Below are 17,276 nucleotides of genomic sequence, written 5' to 3' on the forward strand. Positions count from 1 at the left end.
GGCACATGGCTTTAAATGTGTGGAAGAAAAAACAGCTGAATGATGACACCTGTGTAATTTTTGCTAATTTATGCTTCCTTACTTTGCATAATTTGTTCTATAATTTCATTCTGGTTTTGCTACTTAAAAGGAATGGCAAGAAGGTATGAAAGTAATTGAAATCTCCGCTTCAACCATTGGATAGTGGTTGAGAAACAGTTGGATACTGGTCAGAGTATCAGGCCTTAGCTAGACCTAAGGTTTATCCCGGGATCATCCTGGGGTCATCCCTGTTCATGTAAATGACACACTTGGGATCCTGGCAGCAGGCAGGGACGACCCCGGGATGATCCCAGGATAAACCTTAGGTCTAGCTAAGGCCTCAGACTAAGATTGTGAAGGCCTGGTTTCAAATCCTCCTGTTTGCCTTGAAGCTGACAGGAAGACCTTGAGCCAGTCTCACTTTCTTGGCCTGAATTTCCATTCCAGGATTGTTGTGAAAATAAAGGGGTGAGGAAGAACCACATATGCTCTGGGCTTCTTGAAGAAAAGGTGGTATATAAATGAATATTGCCTATCTTGTTATGTTTCTGCCCACTGGGCATTTTATTCATTTACTTCTCTGGTTTTTGAGAATTTTAGCAGGCAATTCCCTACACTTCGAATCATAAGACTAGAAACTTGCTTTTTTTAAAATGGAAGCTGAGATTCCTAGGAAGTTGAATCTGCCAGTAACATGTTTTGTGCGCGGGGGTCTATATCTATGTGCCTTGCCCCCCACCCGCCCCTCCTGTGGAATCATACGGCCGTGAGTGAAGTGACATGTGTTCCAAATTTGGCATCATTAACATACCTGAAAACATCAAAACATATTACAGTATGGACAACATTTAGAGGCAGGAGGCCACACTGACTGCAGTGTTATCCAGTAAAAGCTTTTAAGAGCAGATGTGAAATGCTAGCTTGAGCACACTGGCTGCCAACAATTATTTTGTACCATTTTCCTGGAAGAGAAATAATCGGTAGAGTGTGCATAATGTGTGGGTGGGTGTACTGCTTTCCTTTACAAAGAGTGGTAGCTGAAAGCACCTAATCTGTTGCATCAGACGCTTGCTGCCTTTTTGTCCCAATTGCATCTCCTCCCCACTCTCACCCCGGTTGCCTGTGTGCAAGTGTGTGCTCTCTGGCACCTGAATGTAACACTGTTTCCTCTCAGGCCTCTGGGATCTTCTCCAGTGACCTTGTTTTGTTCCTACAGTGCTGAAAAGTTCAGCCCCAGAAACAGCCTGGGACTTTATCTCCTAGTCAGGATCTACACTACTGCTTTAAAACAGTTTATAACAGTTTTGACAACTGTTGGGGCTCCATATACAGTTTTCAAAACATTTTCAACGTGTTTTATCCTGCTTAGTGTAGATCTGGCCCTGGTCTTCTGGATGGACAAAAACAAGGATCTTCAGCAAGGGGACTGGGATTGGGGCAATGACTCAAGGGGTAGATGGGGTTTACCCCTTTGCCTCCATGCCTCTTCCATGACTTAAATGGCTCCCTCCTCCCTGAATCTGCTATTACCTGCTAAGAGGAAAACATACAGGCATAGGTTTTGTTCCTATATGTTTTCACTTCCATGGTTAATAGCAGCTTTGGGGGTGGGAGGATGATGGTTTAACTTGGGGACTTGGTGTGGGAGGCAAAGGGTGAAGCCCTCTCTTCCACCCCATTCCATAGTCCTGGTCCAAATCCTTTCTGTTATGGTTGCTTTACAGAGCAAATAAATGAGTAGTCGCAGTCATGGGACTTGCATGTAATGGCTGGGTTTCGTCCTCCATTGAATTCAGACATTCCAGCTGACTGTTGTGTTCCCTGCCACATACACACACACTGCCAGGTTTACTCCTTACCCTAACAAAATGCCTTACAAAATGCATCCCAGTATCTTGTAACATTTTTGTTAATTTAGTAACTATTGAAAAGGCTCCAGGTGACCCTATTCTGCTTCCCATTCTTAGAAGCATCTAAATGTTTTGGATGAGAACTCCCATAAGCCACAGCCAACATGGCCAGTGGTTGGGGATTGTGTGGAGTTGTAGTCCCAAACATCTGGTGGGCACCAGGTTGAACTACAGCGAAGGGGAAAGATGTCACTGTTAAAACAATTCTACGTTGCGACTGTCCTCTTGTTTTCTATATGACTGTACTGTTCACATACATACTTCTCTTCCCGCTTTAAATAAATGTGAGGAAGATATGGCATCGGCAATGTCCCTTCGGCTTCAAAAGCAATATGTCTGCCTTAAGTGTGAACTGCAAAATTGCAGTGGTAATGTGTAATGTTATTAGCTGGTTAATCAGTTTGGGTTATTGTTTCCAGTTTCCCTTTAGCTTTTTTGGGGCAAGTAATTTGAATTCTAACATGATTTGGCATTTCCCCCTCAGTATAAGAATGTGACGCTCATTTGCCGCTTCCCCCAAATTGTAAGGGCTCATCTTATCAGAAGTTGACAGTTATGCCGTGTTACTGCATTTCATTCTGTGTGGAATGAGGCCTAATCTACTAATTCTTCCATATCCAGGACCTTATGTAGCATCAAAGTGTCGGCTCTGAAGTATATTATTAGTCGCTTGTATGTTCAACCTCAAACTAAATCTGCTTCGGGCTAGAAAGAAAAATTCAGAATGAAAAACAATAGTTTCTTAATTCTTAGAGGAGTCTTCTCTACATTTGCCGTTATATGCAAGGTGAAAAGAGCCTTAAGATTCAGGGCCAAAGAAGACATTAGATTAGTGTGACCATATGAAAAGGAGGACAGGGCTCCTGTATCTTTAACAGTTGCATAGAAAAAGGAATTTCCGCAGGTGTCATTTGCATATATGGGGAACCTGGTGAAATTCCTTCTTCATCACAACAGTTAAAGCTGCAGGTGCCCTGCCCTCTTTTAAATCTGGTCACTCTAGTATAGCTCCTGCAGCTTTAACTGTTGTGATGAAGAGGAAATTTCATCAGATTCTCCATATATACAAATGACACATTGCTGAAATTCCCTTTTCTGTGCAATTGTTAAAGATACAGGAGCCCTGTCCTCCTTTTCATATGGTCACCCTACATTAGATAAAATGATCTGTGTTTTGAAAAGTAGCAACCAAAGGAGGTTAACCCTCTTACCCCGTCTGTGGTCTTAATGAAAATTGCCCACCACCAGCTGCTATTCCTCCACAGGGACAAGCTTCCAGTGGCAATAATGGTTTTCTCAGGGACAGAAGGAAGAGTGGGTAGAAGTTGATTTTCCTCTGAAGTGGGGTGAGGGGAATTTTTTTAAACCCTCTTGAGGGCCCCTACCCTTAATTCTCACTGGGTCCCCGCCAGCTGCTATTTTTGTTCTTAAATAACAGAACATGAAATTCAGTTGCACATTTCATGTATCGACCAGTTCGGTCCTCAGCCCTGCTTAGATATTCCTGTCCAGCAGCGACACAGTCAGTGCTGTCCAGTGACTGCTTCCACAGCATTCCCACTTAAAAACACACTACCCCTATAGAGCCCAAGTCGATTAGCAGATTTAGCCTGGGTGAACTCTTTTAACCAGGATTGAGTTATCTTCATCATCTGTATCATCTTGCTAGGTGGTAGGGAAAATCCAGTGTAGGTATGTGGTGAAATGGTTGCCTATGTGAAAGCCATCTTATTTTTTTAAATCTCTCAGGCCTTCTGTCTGCTGGCCTCTGTTGAAAGTCCGTTGAATATCCTTAAACTGCTGACTTTAATGCTAAATATCTGGAGGGCACCACGATGGGGAAGGCTGCTCTCTGGGCTTATAGCAGGGCAGATTGTCTGGTAATGGTCATTGCTAACTTCATACCCGTAATGGGTAATGAAGTGATGCTGCTGATTTCTCAGGGGAATGAAGCAACTAACCACAGGTGATAAAGTGTATTCAGAGGAATGATCCTCTCTGATTTCATCAGGGCTGGTAGCTTGGAAGCTTTGTCACTGAATTCTTAGTACCAGTGTGTAAGTAGGAAACCTAAACTATTTATGTGTTTGTTCTCTCCTAGGGTCGTCATGTTAAAACAGGGCAGCTTGCAGCTATTAAAGTCATGGACGTCACTGGGGTAATGTATTGTTATTTTCTTGCATACTTAACTTTGTACCTTCACAACTAAAGTCTTCAGAAATCCACTGAAGAATGTGAAAATATCCATTTAAACCTTGATTGGGTTTCGATTGGTATGAAAAGAACACCCATGGAAAAGAACACAGTGAGAACTGCAGAACACCCTGAGTGATAACTTTAATTTCAAAGCAAGGCCAGCATCAAGGGTCAGCATCCTTGGTCAACAATGGGGGCTCAGCATCCTGGGAGAGCCCAGCATTGACCTTTGACTTGCATGCTGCTTACTGGGAGCCAGTGTGGTGTAGTGGCTAGAGTGCCTGACTAAGGGCCTTGCTAGACCTGCCAGATAAGCCAGCAGGGAGGAGGGGCGACGGCGCGCTAGAGCTAGCGCGTGCCGTCGCCGGCTTCTACACGGAAGATGCGAAGGGGCAACGGGAAGCCCCGTAGCGTCGGCCTTTTTTTTTTTTTTTTTCCGTTAAAGGGGCCATGTGCGCTGGAGAGCTGCCGGATAAGGTAAGTGGTTTTTTTTTTAAAAAAAATAAAGCTCCCCCTGATTCCCCGCCAATGCCTGATGACCCCCTTCCCCCTCGCTCGCCCGTCCTCCCCCCATGCCCCGTGCCTTCTTCCCTCGCCCAATGCCTTCTTCCCTCCCTCGATGCCTTCTGCCCTCCCTCCATGCCCCGTGCCTTCTTCCCCCCTCTCTCCTGCCAGGTCCAGCCTTCCCCCGCGGCCCCTATCCCCCCCCACCCCCAGATCCCCCCGGCCCGATGGGCACAGCGCTCCTATGTGCGCTGTGCCCAGTCCATGGCTTCTCCCGGCTACTCGTGGGTAAGCGAGCAGCCGCAAAAAGCCACGGACCCTGCTAGACCTTAGGCCAGGGCTGTGGAAAAACTGGGCCATAAGCGAATTCGCTTATGCCGGTTTAAGGGAGGTTTCAGCGCGGCCTGACTCCAGATTCCCCTGTGTGTCATCTGGATGCACAGGAGGGAAACCGGGCCTCACACCGTGCTAACGCCTCGTCTAGCAACAGCCTAAGGGTCAGGAGATTCAGGTTCTAGTCCCCACTCGGCCATGGAAGCTCACTGGGTAACTCTGGGCCAGTCACAGACTCTCAGCCCAGCCCACCTCAATCCAGCCTACCAAGGTTGTTGTGAGGATAAAATGGAGATGATGAGGAGGAGGATTATGTACACCGCCTTGACTTCCTTGCAAGAAGGGAAAACGTGGGATATAACTGTAATAAATAAATAATGATAGAGAGGTGGTATGCCTCCCAGTTCCAGTAGTTGGGGAGCATGAATGGAAGAGCACTAGTATTACACTTGTGTTGACTTCCCATAGGCAGATGGTTGGCCACTGTGGGAACAGAATGCTTGATAGGCTTTTGGTCTGATCCAGCACAGCTCTTCCTATGTTCTTAAGCTTGCCACACAGTCTAGAGGATCTGTATGGCAAGCTGTTCTAAATAGCTTGTCATATTTTATTTTATTTTTTTATTGCATTTATATCCCATCTTCTTTCCTCCAAGGAACCCAAGGCGGCATACATAATCCTCCTCTCCATTTTATCCTCACAACAACAACCCTGTGAGGTGGGTTGGGCTGAGAGTCTGCGACTGGCCCAAAGTCACCCAGGGGGTTTCCATGGCTGAGTGGGGACTAGAACACGGATCTCTTGACTCCCAGTCCAACATTTTAGCCACTATGAGTAACTCATAGGCCATTCCTCTCTTCCTTTCTTTTGGTCTCCCCTTTTCTTGCGTTCATCTCTTATCGCGCCACTCACTTTCTCTTACTGGCTTCCACATGCGTTCTGTGCTAAGTTTGTAACCTGCGTTCTGGCTTACAAATGCTCCCTTGAGGAGCAAAACCCAGTGTATCATATCCATACAAATCTGATAGAAGCTACGTAGTTGTAGCACTATGTGATGAAGAAAATTTGGATTTGGATTCCCTCTGTCTAAGGAGATCTGTCAAGAAATGTCCTTCCTTTCCTTCCTACCATTTCCACCAACCTGGGGGCTGTCTAAACACAGGGAAAGCATCACGGTGGCTGCGGATCTATGTTGTGTCGGTTATATGACGCAAATGCAGCTTGCACCCGGTGTGAGGCTTTTCCACAAAGCTATGCAAAAAGTTGACTTACCCCGTCTTTTCAATGGGAGTAACGTCGGTATGGCTCTTCCGTCATCCGACGTTGTGCCAGGGCCAATCCGGGGGCAGTCCCTGGTGGAAGGTGACCGGCGATTGGTCACCTTACACCAGGAAGAGGATGAGGGTGGCTCCTGGATGGCCGCTGGGAACCCCACACTCCCTCCTTGGTGTCGGGTTTAACCCAGGAGAGAGAAACAATGGGGTTTTTGGAGGGAGGTGGCACCAATCTGGCACCGTGAAGACAGCCCCTTTGTACACTATTTCACAGCTATGTACACAATGCTGTTATTTGCTGGATTGTTTGCATTAAAAAATGGTTTTGAGCTTGTTTTGAATGTATTTTTGTATATTTTTACATGAGGCTCCTTGAGCATTGATAGTTACTGTAGAAACAAGACCCAAGAATTAAGAATTTGAATATGTAACCTTGCCACGTTGTAATGGGTTTTAAAGGGGGGATTGGACAAATTCACGGAGGATAAAGGTATCTAAGGCTACTAGTCCAGATGGCTCCATGCTAACTCTAGTATCGGAGAGAGTATGCCTATGTACACCAATTGCTGGGGAACGTGGGTGGGAGGGTGTTGTTGCACGCATGTCCAGCTTGTGCGTTTCCTGTGGTGATCTGGTTGGTCAGCGTGTGAACAGAATGCTGGATTAGATGGACCCTTGGTCTGATCTGGCAGGGCTCTTCTTATGTTCTTATGTGCCTAGAAAATTCTCGAGTCTAGGTGGCTTTAAGTACATTCAGCTCATGGGTTTGTTGGGGTGCTGGTCTTATGTGTACCTTTCTAAAAGTGGGGCTAACCTGAGGGAATCTTCATTCATTCTACAAAGTAGCATAGGATTGAATTTGTTTTAAGGTGGGAGTATAGTACTTTGTGGGAAATCCAGCAAAAAAAAATGTAAATGGGATGAATAGATGGATGGGTACACAATTGGCTTAAAGAATCATAGAATAGTAGAGTTGGAAGGGGCCTGTAAGGCCATCAAGTCCAACACCCTGCTCAATGCAGGAATCCATTTTAAAGCATAGCTGACAGATATGAAAAGATGTGATAACTATGCACCTTCACAAAATTTGTGGAGTAGTTTACACCTACAAATAAGCTGCAGGTGGCTAGCACTAGGCAACTGTGCCTTCTTTGACTGGCAATTCCATTAATCCAACTGAGAGGGATGAGTTGCCATCTTAAATCTGTAGGTCCATTTTTTCTTTGCTGTGTCCCTTGCCCTGCCCCTTTTGATGGACAGCTCAACAGGATCCAGTTGAATGCAAGATGGAGTCTTGAGAGCTGGCTTTAAGAAAGGAAGCTAGTCCCTTTTACTCCTTCACTCCTCTCCTGTTACTAGTCCTCAGTGGTGCAGTGATAATTTTAGACTGTGAACATAATGCTCATAAGCCCCTCGCCTTTTAGATGACCATATGTGCAGGCTTCATTTGTGAAGCATACAACTAACATTTCTCTTCTCCCCACTCTACCCTGCTGCTGTTCTATGCTTTACAACTGCTTCTACATTTCTGATATGTTAGAGCATAAAATCCAACCCAAACCAACACGTTTGCCAACCCTGGTGATAAAGAAATACTGTGAGTGTGTGCACTTTGCATTTTAAACTCATTTAAATCATAGCACGTTCACGACTACTGGAATAAAATTAAAAACATAGGTAGCCATGTTAGTCATAAGGGAAAAAAAATCCCAAATCCATATTAGTATAATGCTTTTATTGAGCCAAATCTTGCTTGATGAAGAGACCTGGAGATCCCTAAAGCTTGCACATTTCTTGTGATCTTTTGTAGGGTTAAAATGAACTTTGCTTCTGCTGTGCTGATGCAAAACATATTTACTTGGTATACAAAAGGATAATAGACTTCTACAGTAAAAATAATAAAATGAGCAACTGTAAACATAGGGCCAGCTCCCCCCCCCCCCCGCCCCAACTATAACACATTTTTTAAAAAAATTAAAAAGACATTTTGGCAGGTGCTGATGCCAGGACTGTTTGCCACTGCAAGGCCTTGGACTTGCCTGAAGCTTTATCCCCAGCTGTGCTGCTAGTCCTCTGTATCTCACTTTACCGGATGGCAGCTTTCCAGAGTGGTTTCGGCTGGAATTAATTGAGTCAAGAAATGCTGCATGGGCTAAGTCATTTTACCAATACTATGAAAAAAATGCATGTCACAACTCTGTGTGAGGAGCATTTCAAATTCTGAACCCTTCGGTTTTGCACCTCACAAGAACCAGCTACACAGGAGTGTGCTTATTTAGCTAGGGTTTAGTTAAAAAATGTCTTTCAGAAAATGCATAAATATGGTCACTGAGGAATTTGCATGACAAAAAGAGCAGGGATTTTCAAGGTATTAAGCTTGTTATTCTTTTAATAGGAAGAAAACAAACTATACACTTGCCAAAAAGCCACAGGGGAAGAAAGTATAAAATTACTAAAGCTTTTGGAAACAAGCACTTTAGCGATTACTTAATAAGAGTCTTAATTCACTAAAAATCACACGCCATTTTTAAGCCGCTTTGTTACATTTCTTGCCTGGAAATACAGCATGAGATTTCAGAAAGAGCTTGTTTTTAAAATACAATTAAATATAGGATTTAAGCCAACTTCGGCCACAGCTAGACCTAAGGTTTATCCTGGGATCATCCAGGGTTCGCCCCTGCCTGAGCACTGGATCCCCTGTGTGTCACCTAGATGAACAGGTTTGACCCCTGGACAATCCAGGGATAAACCTTAGGTCTAGCAATGGCCTTCCTTTGTTTTCTCACATACATACAGCAACTTCTCTCTCTCTCTCTCTCTCTCTCTCTCTCTCTCTCTCTCTCTCACACACACACACACACACACACACACACACACACACCTCCCTCCTCTTTATATCTATCTATCAGCCCCACACAATGCTGTTCCATTTCCCTAATGTGTCAGGATTTTTCTACTACAAAACCTGCTTGGACTGTGGCAGCCATTTTTGTTTTGGGCTCAGACAGAGAAGCCTCAATTCGGTGCTTAAACATGTGTTCATAACTGGCCCTTAATTAAATTATCTATTTTAAATGTGAGTATTAAAATCTCATAGCTTTTGGAATAATTAGCAGATTTTCACCAGATCAGGCCCCCGTCCTTATGGGAAGGAAGGCAAGTGTGAATTTTCCGGCCCCATGCCTCTGTAAAAGTTAAAAAAAAAAAAAACATGGGGGGGAGGAGGAGAGGAATGGGGCCGTTCCTCCCCCCTTTTTAAAATTTTTATAATCTGTATCTGTGGAGCTCCGCAGATAGAGATAATAAAAATAAAAATGGGGGAGGAACGAGACAGCCAGAGGAGGACACGAGAGGGACTGGGCAAACCATTTCTCCTCCATCTGGCTGCCCGTTGCTCCCCACCCACCCCCATTTCTTTTTATTTTTATTATCTGTATCTGCAGAGCTCCGCAGATACAGATAATATTTTTTTAAAGTGTGGTTTATCACGAAGCTCTAATTTAAGATACAGTTCTTATTAACACAATTTTTCATTTATCCTAACGAAACAATTTACTAACTCAACCAAACTTTTTTTTTTTAAAAAAAAAACCAACCTAAAGATGGATACGTTGCATAGAAATTTATTATATATCAAATAATAGTTATAAACATTATTCACGGACCCGAGCAACGCTGGGCATATCAGCTACTGTTTGAATAAACACCAAAAGATCTAACATGCGGAAGAGAATTTGCATATCATTTCATGCCACCCTAACTGCAACGCTTTTCAATGGCATCACCTCAGCTATGCACCATCAGTTGATGAGAAATGCAGCGAAACGTACGCATGTGTGGCTTAGCCCTTTGTGAAATTCCACTTTCCTTCAGATTCTTATAGGCAATAAATAGAGATTTGTGCTTTCTTTGTTGAAGCTGTATTTGTTCAGTCCTTTTCATTTTCCCTCATGGCATTTTTCTTAAGCTCCTTATTCACTTTGCTACCCTTCTGTGAATTCTCTTCAAAGATGACAAGAATAGTGTCTCTCCCTGTAATATTTCATAAGGAAAAATGGTGCCTCTCTCCACATGTTGCAGGACAGCTGGTCGGAATGCCCAGTTCTTTTTTTAAAAAAGAAGCTTGTGTGTGCATTTTAGATGAGCACTGGGGTGTCTGTCCATTTTCTGGTCTATAAAACAAAAGTGAAGCTGGTATCAAACAGATGGTTTGAAGGTAAGGAAGAAGCAGTCGGAGAAGAGAAAGGAAGACAACAGGTTTTCCTGTTTCTGGTGGAACAGGAGGAGGCAACACCAACACCAGGTCTACCTCTGATGCACGGTCTTTAGTGCCCTGGAATAAGTTGCTAAAGTTAAATGCAGAATTATAATTTTTTTTTAAAAAAAAAAAGAAATTCAACATACCAACAAGAAGTAAATTTATTTATTTGTTTTATTAAAACATTTGTATCACACCCTATTATCACTAGGATCTCAGGGCAGCATACAGATAAAATCAGAACAATATAAACATAAATAATTACACAGCTAAAAATGTATTCAATCATTAACAAATTAAAACCAGTAGAATTTTTACAGCAATAAAACAATTAAAAACAATTAAAACTATGTGTAACCATGGAGAATTTAGTCCTTGAAGGATTTGATAAAAAGCCATGTTTTAACTTGGCGCCAAAATGAAGCCAGTGTCAGCACCAGTCGGGCCTCCAAGGGAAGGGTATTCCACAAGCAGGGTGCCACAACATAGAATGCCCTCTCCCACGTCCCACCATAATATATGTCTTGTGTTGGTGGGATGCAGAGGAGGGCGCCTCCAACAGATCTCAAATCTCAGGCAGGCTGTAAAGTAGAATGAGCTGAATGGTGAGTGGAGGGAAAAGGAAACCTGAAAAGAAGTACATAAGGAGAGAAAGAAGGTTAATAGAAGAGGGAAGAAATTGGGAGTAATGGCAAAGGATTACAGAAAGAGGAAGGAACAATAAAGAGGGCTTTCTCCGTTGTGGTACCCCGGTTGTGGAACGAGCTCCCCAGAGAGGTCCGCCTGGCGCCTACACTATTATTATAATATTATTATTATTATTTATTTATATAACACCATCAATGTACATGGTGCTGTACAGAGTAAAACAGTAAATAGCAAGACTCTGCCGCATAGGCTTACAATCTAATAAAATCATAGTAAAACAATAAGGAGGGGAAGAGAATGCAAACAGGCACAGGGTTGGGTAAGCAGGCACAGGGTAGGGTAAAACTAACAGTATAAAGTCTGCACAACATCAAGTTTTAAAAGCTTTAGGAAAAAGAAAAGTTTTTAGTTGAGCTTTAAAAGCTGCGATTGAACTTGTAGTTCTCAAATGTTCTGGAAGAGCGATCCAGGCGTAAGGGGCAGCAGAAGAAAATGGATGGAGCCGAGCAAGGGAAGTAGAGGCCCTTGGGCAGGCGAGAAACATGGCATCAGAGGAGCGAAGAGCACAAGCGGGGCAATAGTGTGAGATGAGAGAGGAGAGATAGGAAGGAGCTAGACCGTGAAAAGCTTTGAAGGTTAACAGGAGAAGTTTATAGTGGATTCTGAAGTGAATTGGAAGCCAATGAAGAGATTTCAGAAGCGGAGTAACATGGTCAGAGCGGCGAGCCAAGAAGATGATCTTTGCGGCAGAGTGGTGAACAGAAAGTACACTGTACTGCTTTCGTCGCCAGCTGAAGACCTTTTTATTCACTCAGTATTTTAACACTTAATTTTAACTTAAATTTAAATTTTACTGTTTTAACTCTGTATTTTAATCTTATAATCAACTTTGCTGTGTGGTTTTATCCTGGTTGCGCTTTTTATACTGTATTTCGTAATTGTGTTTTTAACCTGTTGGATGTTTTTTGTGGTTTTAATTTTTGTGAACCGCCCAGAGAGCTTCGGCTATTGGGCGGTATAAAAATGTAATAAATAAATAATAAATAAATAAATAAACAATAAGGGGTTAAAGAGGATATGAATGGAGTAGGGAGGGTTGAGGAATAGTGTGCCAGAAAAAAAGAAAAGAAGGGATTTTATGAACCACCCAGAGAGCTTTGCCTATTGGGTGGTATAGAAATGAAATAAATAAAGAATACTAGAAAAATAGCTATGTTAGCTTTAAGGACTACCAGGCTAAATAATGAATTGAGCAAAAGTAAAAAAAAAATAGTAGTGGTGATGCAGACATTCTACTCAATGAGAACACCAAACATAAGAACATAAGAAGAGCCATGCTGGATCAGTCTAAGGGCCCGTCTAGTCCAACACTCTGTTCACATAGTGGCCAACCAGCTGTCAACCGGGGACCAACAAAGCATGGTGCAACAGCACCCTCCCACCCATGTTCCCCAGCAACTGGTGCACACAGGCTTACCGCCTCGGATACTAGAGGTACCACATAACCGTCAAGGCTAGTAGCCATTGATAGCCTTCTCCTCCAGGAATTTATCCAACTCTCTTTTAAAGCCATCCAAATTGGTGGCCATCACTACATCTTGTGGTAGTAAGTTCCATAATTATTTAAGCCACCATGGCTGAAAATGATCGCATGGATGCAAAGGTTTTCTTTTTCTGTCGGAAGACATTCTTTTGTTGGAGGAAAATTCTTCTATTCACCAAAAAGGAAACTTACGATCACAACCCAGTGCATTTACTCCATTATATTATGTACCCATTTATTTGATTACAATATTTATATACCACTCAATTACCTAACGCAGGTTCCAGAGTGGTGAACATAGATATAAACAGTAAAAGAAAGATTAAAAAAGGAAATTAAAACTGTTCAATTTAAAAACAAAGGAACCAGAAAAACAGTGGCTAGTCAGTTGAGGAAGGCTTCTCAAAACAGAGTTGTTTTTAGGAGGCACCAGAAGCAGCCTAGTGTAGGCACCTGCCTGACCTCCAGGGGCAGAGAATTCCACAGAGAAGGGGCCACTACACTGAAGGCTCTTCTCCTGGTCCATTTGCTATAAACTTTATTATTGAGCTTGTTGACATAAAGGAAATGAATGTAATGTGTTGAGCTATGATTGTTCTGTACTAAAGGGGGAAGCAGGGGAAAGAAGAGGGATGAAATTAAAAATGAATCAGTTATAAGAATGATGAAGAGAATAAATGCCTGTTGATAAGCCTGTTGTTGATTTGGTGACACTGATTATTTTTCTTTTTATCCAGGATGAAGAGGAGGAGATTAAACAAGAAATTAACATGCTAAAGAAATATTCTCATCATCGAAATATTGCTACTTATTATGGTGCTTTTATTAAAAAGAACCCCCCAGGAATGGATGATCAGCTCTGGGTATGCAGTGTTCTGATTTTTATAAAAGTGTTTGTTTTGGGGTTTTCTTTCATTCTCTGTGGTTTGATATAATTTATCTGTATGCACTATGCAAATCCCTGAGCCATTTCATGGAGAGCTGATTGTTTCTTTACCTTTTCTAGAATTTGTATGTGGGATGGTGGTGGTGTTTCTTATATGCCTAAATATGCCTCTGTTTCTTATATCCCTTAAATCATCTGCATATCAGTATAAGAAAGACAACATTTCTATCTCTTCTGATGTAATTCATAATTTGAAACAGGTAAATTGTCTTGCTTTAAGGATTCAGTAAAAACAACCACAATACGTTTATTGCTCAATCCACAGATCATTGCAACACATACAAACTTGACATTTTACTATACTACATATGGTAAAAATTACATATGGTTAAAATTACAGCGCTATCAAATACAGTCGTGTGAAAAAGAAAGTACACCTTCTTGGAATTGTATGATTTTACATATCAGGACATAATAACAATCATCTGTTCCTTAGCAGGTCTAAAAATTAGGTAAATACAACCTCAGATGAACAATAACACATGACATATTACACCGTGTCATGATTTATTTAACAGAAATAAAGCCAAAATGGAGAAGCCATGTGTGAAAAAGTAAGTACACCCTTACTGCTTCCATAGGAATTAAGATGCTAAGTAGCAGACAGGTGCTGCTAATCAAATGCCCGTGATTAATTGATCATCAGCAAGTATGACCACCTCTATAAAAGCCAAAGTTTTTTCAGTTTGCTGGTCTGGAGTATTCCGGTGTGTGTTAACACAATGCCAAGGAGGAAAGACATCAGCAATGATCTTAGAGAAGCAATTGCTGCTGCCCATCAATCTGGGAAGGGTTATAAGGCCATTTCCAAAGTATTCTAGAGTCAAATGTGAGGCCATCTGTCCGACAGCTAAAGCTTGGCCAAAATTGGGTCATGCAACAGGACAATGATCCCAAGCACACCAGTAAATCTACAACAGAATGGCTGAAAAAGAAAAGAATCAAGGTGTTGCAATGGCCCAGTCAAAGTCCAGACCTCAACCTGATAGAAATGCTGTGGCAGGACCTTAAGAGAGCTGTGCATAAACAAATGCCCTCAAACCTCAATGAACTGAAGCAACGTTGTAAAGAAGAGTGGGCCAAAATTCCTCCACGATGATGTGAAAGACTGATAAAGTCATACAGAAAACGATTATTTCAACTTATTGCTGCTAAAGGTGGTTCTACAAGTTATTGAATCATAAGGTGTACTTACTTTTTCACACATGGCTTCTCCATTTTGGCTTTATTTCTGTTAAATAAATCATGACACGGTGTAATATGTCATGTGTTGTTGTTCATCTGAGGTTGTATTTACCTAATTGTTAGACCTGCTAAGGAACAGATGATTGTTATTATGTCCTGATATGTAAAATCATACAATTCCAAGAGGGTGTACTTTCTTTTTCACATGACTGTACGTAACATGCATTACTGAAATGATAGTAAAATGGGAGTGCAGCAGACGTAGAATCATAGAATAGAGTTGGAAGGGGCCTACAAGGCCATCGAGTCCAACCCCCTGCTCAATGCAGGAATCCACCCTAAAGCATCCCTGACAGATGGTTGTCCAGCTGCCTCTTGAATGCCTCTATTGTGGGAGAGCCCACAACCTCCCTAGGTAACTGATTCCATTGTCGTACTGCTCTAACAGTCAGGAAGGTTTTATATACAGAAGTTTTATATACAGAAATAAGTGTGGGTTAGGGCGTTGTGAAAACCCTGTCAGTAAAATCAATGACAGGGTTTGCACAACGCCCTAGCCCACACTTATTGGTTGAGTGTGGGTTGTTGTTGAACTGTGGGTTAGCATGTTGTCTGAACTCCAGACATTTTCCACAAGCTGGCTGTTAATCATCCAGTGTGACTTATTTTTCTCAAACAGGCCACCTTGAGAACCAATGGTTTGTTATTGGGTTGTTCAGGGTGGTTACCTCGGATACTGCATGAATAACAAGCCACCCTGCAGAAAATGTCCTGGGTTCAGACAACACACTAATCCACAGTTCAACAACAACTCACACTCAATCACTGAGTGTGGGTTAGAGTGTTGTGTGAACAGCCCCAATGTGTTTTATATATTAGGATGCTTGCTTAGGAGGGCATGAAATGTTAAAAGAAACAGGGCTGCCACTCAAAATGGCAGCCCAATAGCATGCCTGTTACCCCCTTCCCATCCCACAGACACTCTCTAAACTCTAAACTGGGGTGTCCAACTTGGTGCCTGTTGGCACTCATGCGCCCACAGCATCTACCAGGCTCCCCTTCTTTTAATTAGAAGGCTAGCATGCTGCAAAGTGAAGTTCTGCCCTGCAGTGCCATCTCTATTTGGGTTCAACAGAGTGGTTTTGTGTTTTAGAGCTCAGACCCCCATTCCTGCCTTGAACTTGCCTTGTTCTTGGGCCAGTTACTTTTTTTTTTAGTCTTACCAGTTTGCCTTCTGGGAAATGGGTGCTTGTTTGAATGTGCAACACACACACCCTGCCCCCATGGCAGCTACTTCGAGTGAGTATCCACAACATTCCCATAAAATTCCAAATATGCCCTTGACATCAGTCTTGACATCAGTATGATTTGATTTCCCTGCTCCCTTTGCTCACTACTGACTGCTGCTAGCAGAGGCAGGAAACACACAGCACAATAATGTTGGGACATGTGGTAAGTTGTGTTGGAGATTATGAAAGGGGAACTCTACAATTGTCTGCCATTTTTTACAGCAGCTCTGTTCTTGGGTATGATTCACAGCTTACCTTTGGTATGATTCAATGGGAAGCTGAAATATAAATATTTACGGCAAGTAAATATTATCCATTTCTTGTCATGTTTAGTGATATAGAAGTGGCACAAAGTGAGCATTGTTTCTTGTGTGTGATTCACGGCTGGCATCAAGGTAGATATGGTTGGGCGCCTGCCATTGGGCCCATACCTCAGCAGGGCCCCATTGAGAAGAATTCCTTGGAGTTGCTCCGTCTCTTCACCATTGCAGCCTGCTTGTTCAGCTGCCTCTTGCTCTGGCCCAGTCAATCATGGTGATGTGAAGGAGGAGCAATAGTGCATTTTCGATTGGGGGGAAAAAGCACACTTTTTAAAATATTAATTTTTCTGATCGGGGGACAAATTCAAGGAGGAATTTGGGTAACCTCTAAAGCCTGATGTTCACTCATCCCTGCTGGTGATAATGATGGTGAGAAGATAGATTCACTAAGGACCCATTGAAAGTGTCTTGCCCAGGGCCCCCCAAAAAACTGGGGCTGGCAGTAGCTGCAGTTGGATGTTAAAAGTGATCCTATGGATAAGGTTTCCCTAATTCCTGGGCCAGTGTTAAACATTCAGAAGGTGTCCTTTGGGCCATAGTTGAGAGCTACGTGTTGTATTTTGACCCACTCTACTAAATCGCTACATTTTAGATGCCTGATTGAATTAGAACCTGTGAGAATTCTATCCTTCCTGCTCTGGAGATAAATGTTTGTTTATTTCTCACCGCCGTGTTTGATGGAATAAAACTCCTTGCTGATAATGCCCAAGTAATTCTCTTTATCAGTGCTCGGTGAGGTGATACAGGGAGGGGGGAAAAGCCAGAGCTCTTTCAATACAGATTAAGATCTCTTCAAAGCAAGGCGGGTTTCTGACATATTGTATTGCCATCATGCTTGGCGTCCACCTT

General features: G+C 42.6%; 1 protein-coding gene across 4 annotated transcripts in view; it reads left to right on the top strand.

The window, feature by feature from the left end:
• The window catches only part of TNIK (TRAF2 and NCK interacting kinase), a 343,273-nt gene that overhangs the window by 174,809 nt on the left and 151,188 nt on the right, over positions 1 to 17,276 (top strand). For all 4 annotated transcript variants that reach the window (XM_063131980.1, XM_063131983.1, XM_063131982.1 and 1 more), the window contains exons 3-4: positions 4,033 to 4,089; positions 13,425 to 13,550. In XM_063131980.1, coding sequence (XP_062988050.1) covers positions 4,033 to 4,089; positions 13,425 to 13,550 — 183 coding nt within the window. The remainder of the gene's footprint in view (positions 1 to 4,032; positions 4,090 to 13,424; positions 13,551 to 17,276) is intronic.

This window comes from Elgaria multicarinata, chromosome 8 (assembly GCF_023053635.1).
Source record: "Elgaria multicarinata webbii isolate HBS135686 ecotype San Diego chromosome 8, rElgMul1.1.pri, whole genome shotgun sequence".
In the NCBI taxonomy this organism is placed as follows: Eukaryota; Metazoa; Chordata; class Lepidosauria; order Squamata; family Anguidae; genus Elgaria; species Elgaria multicarinata.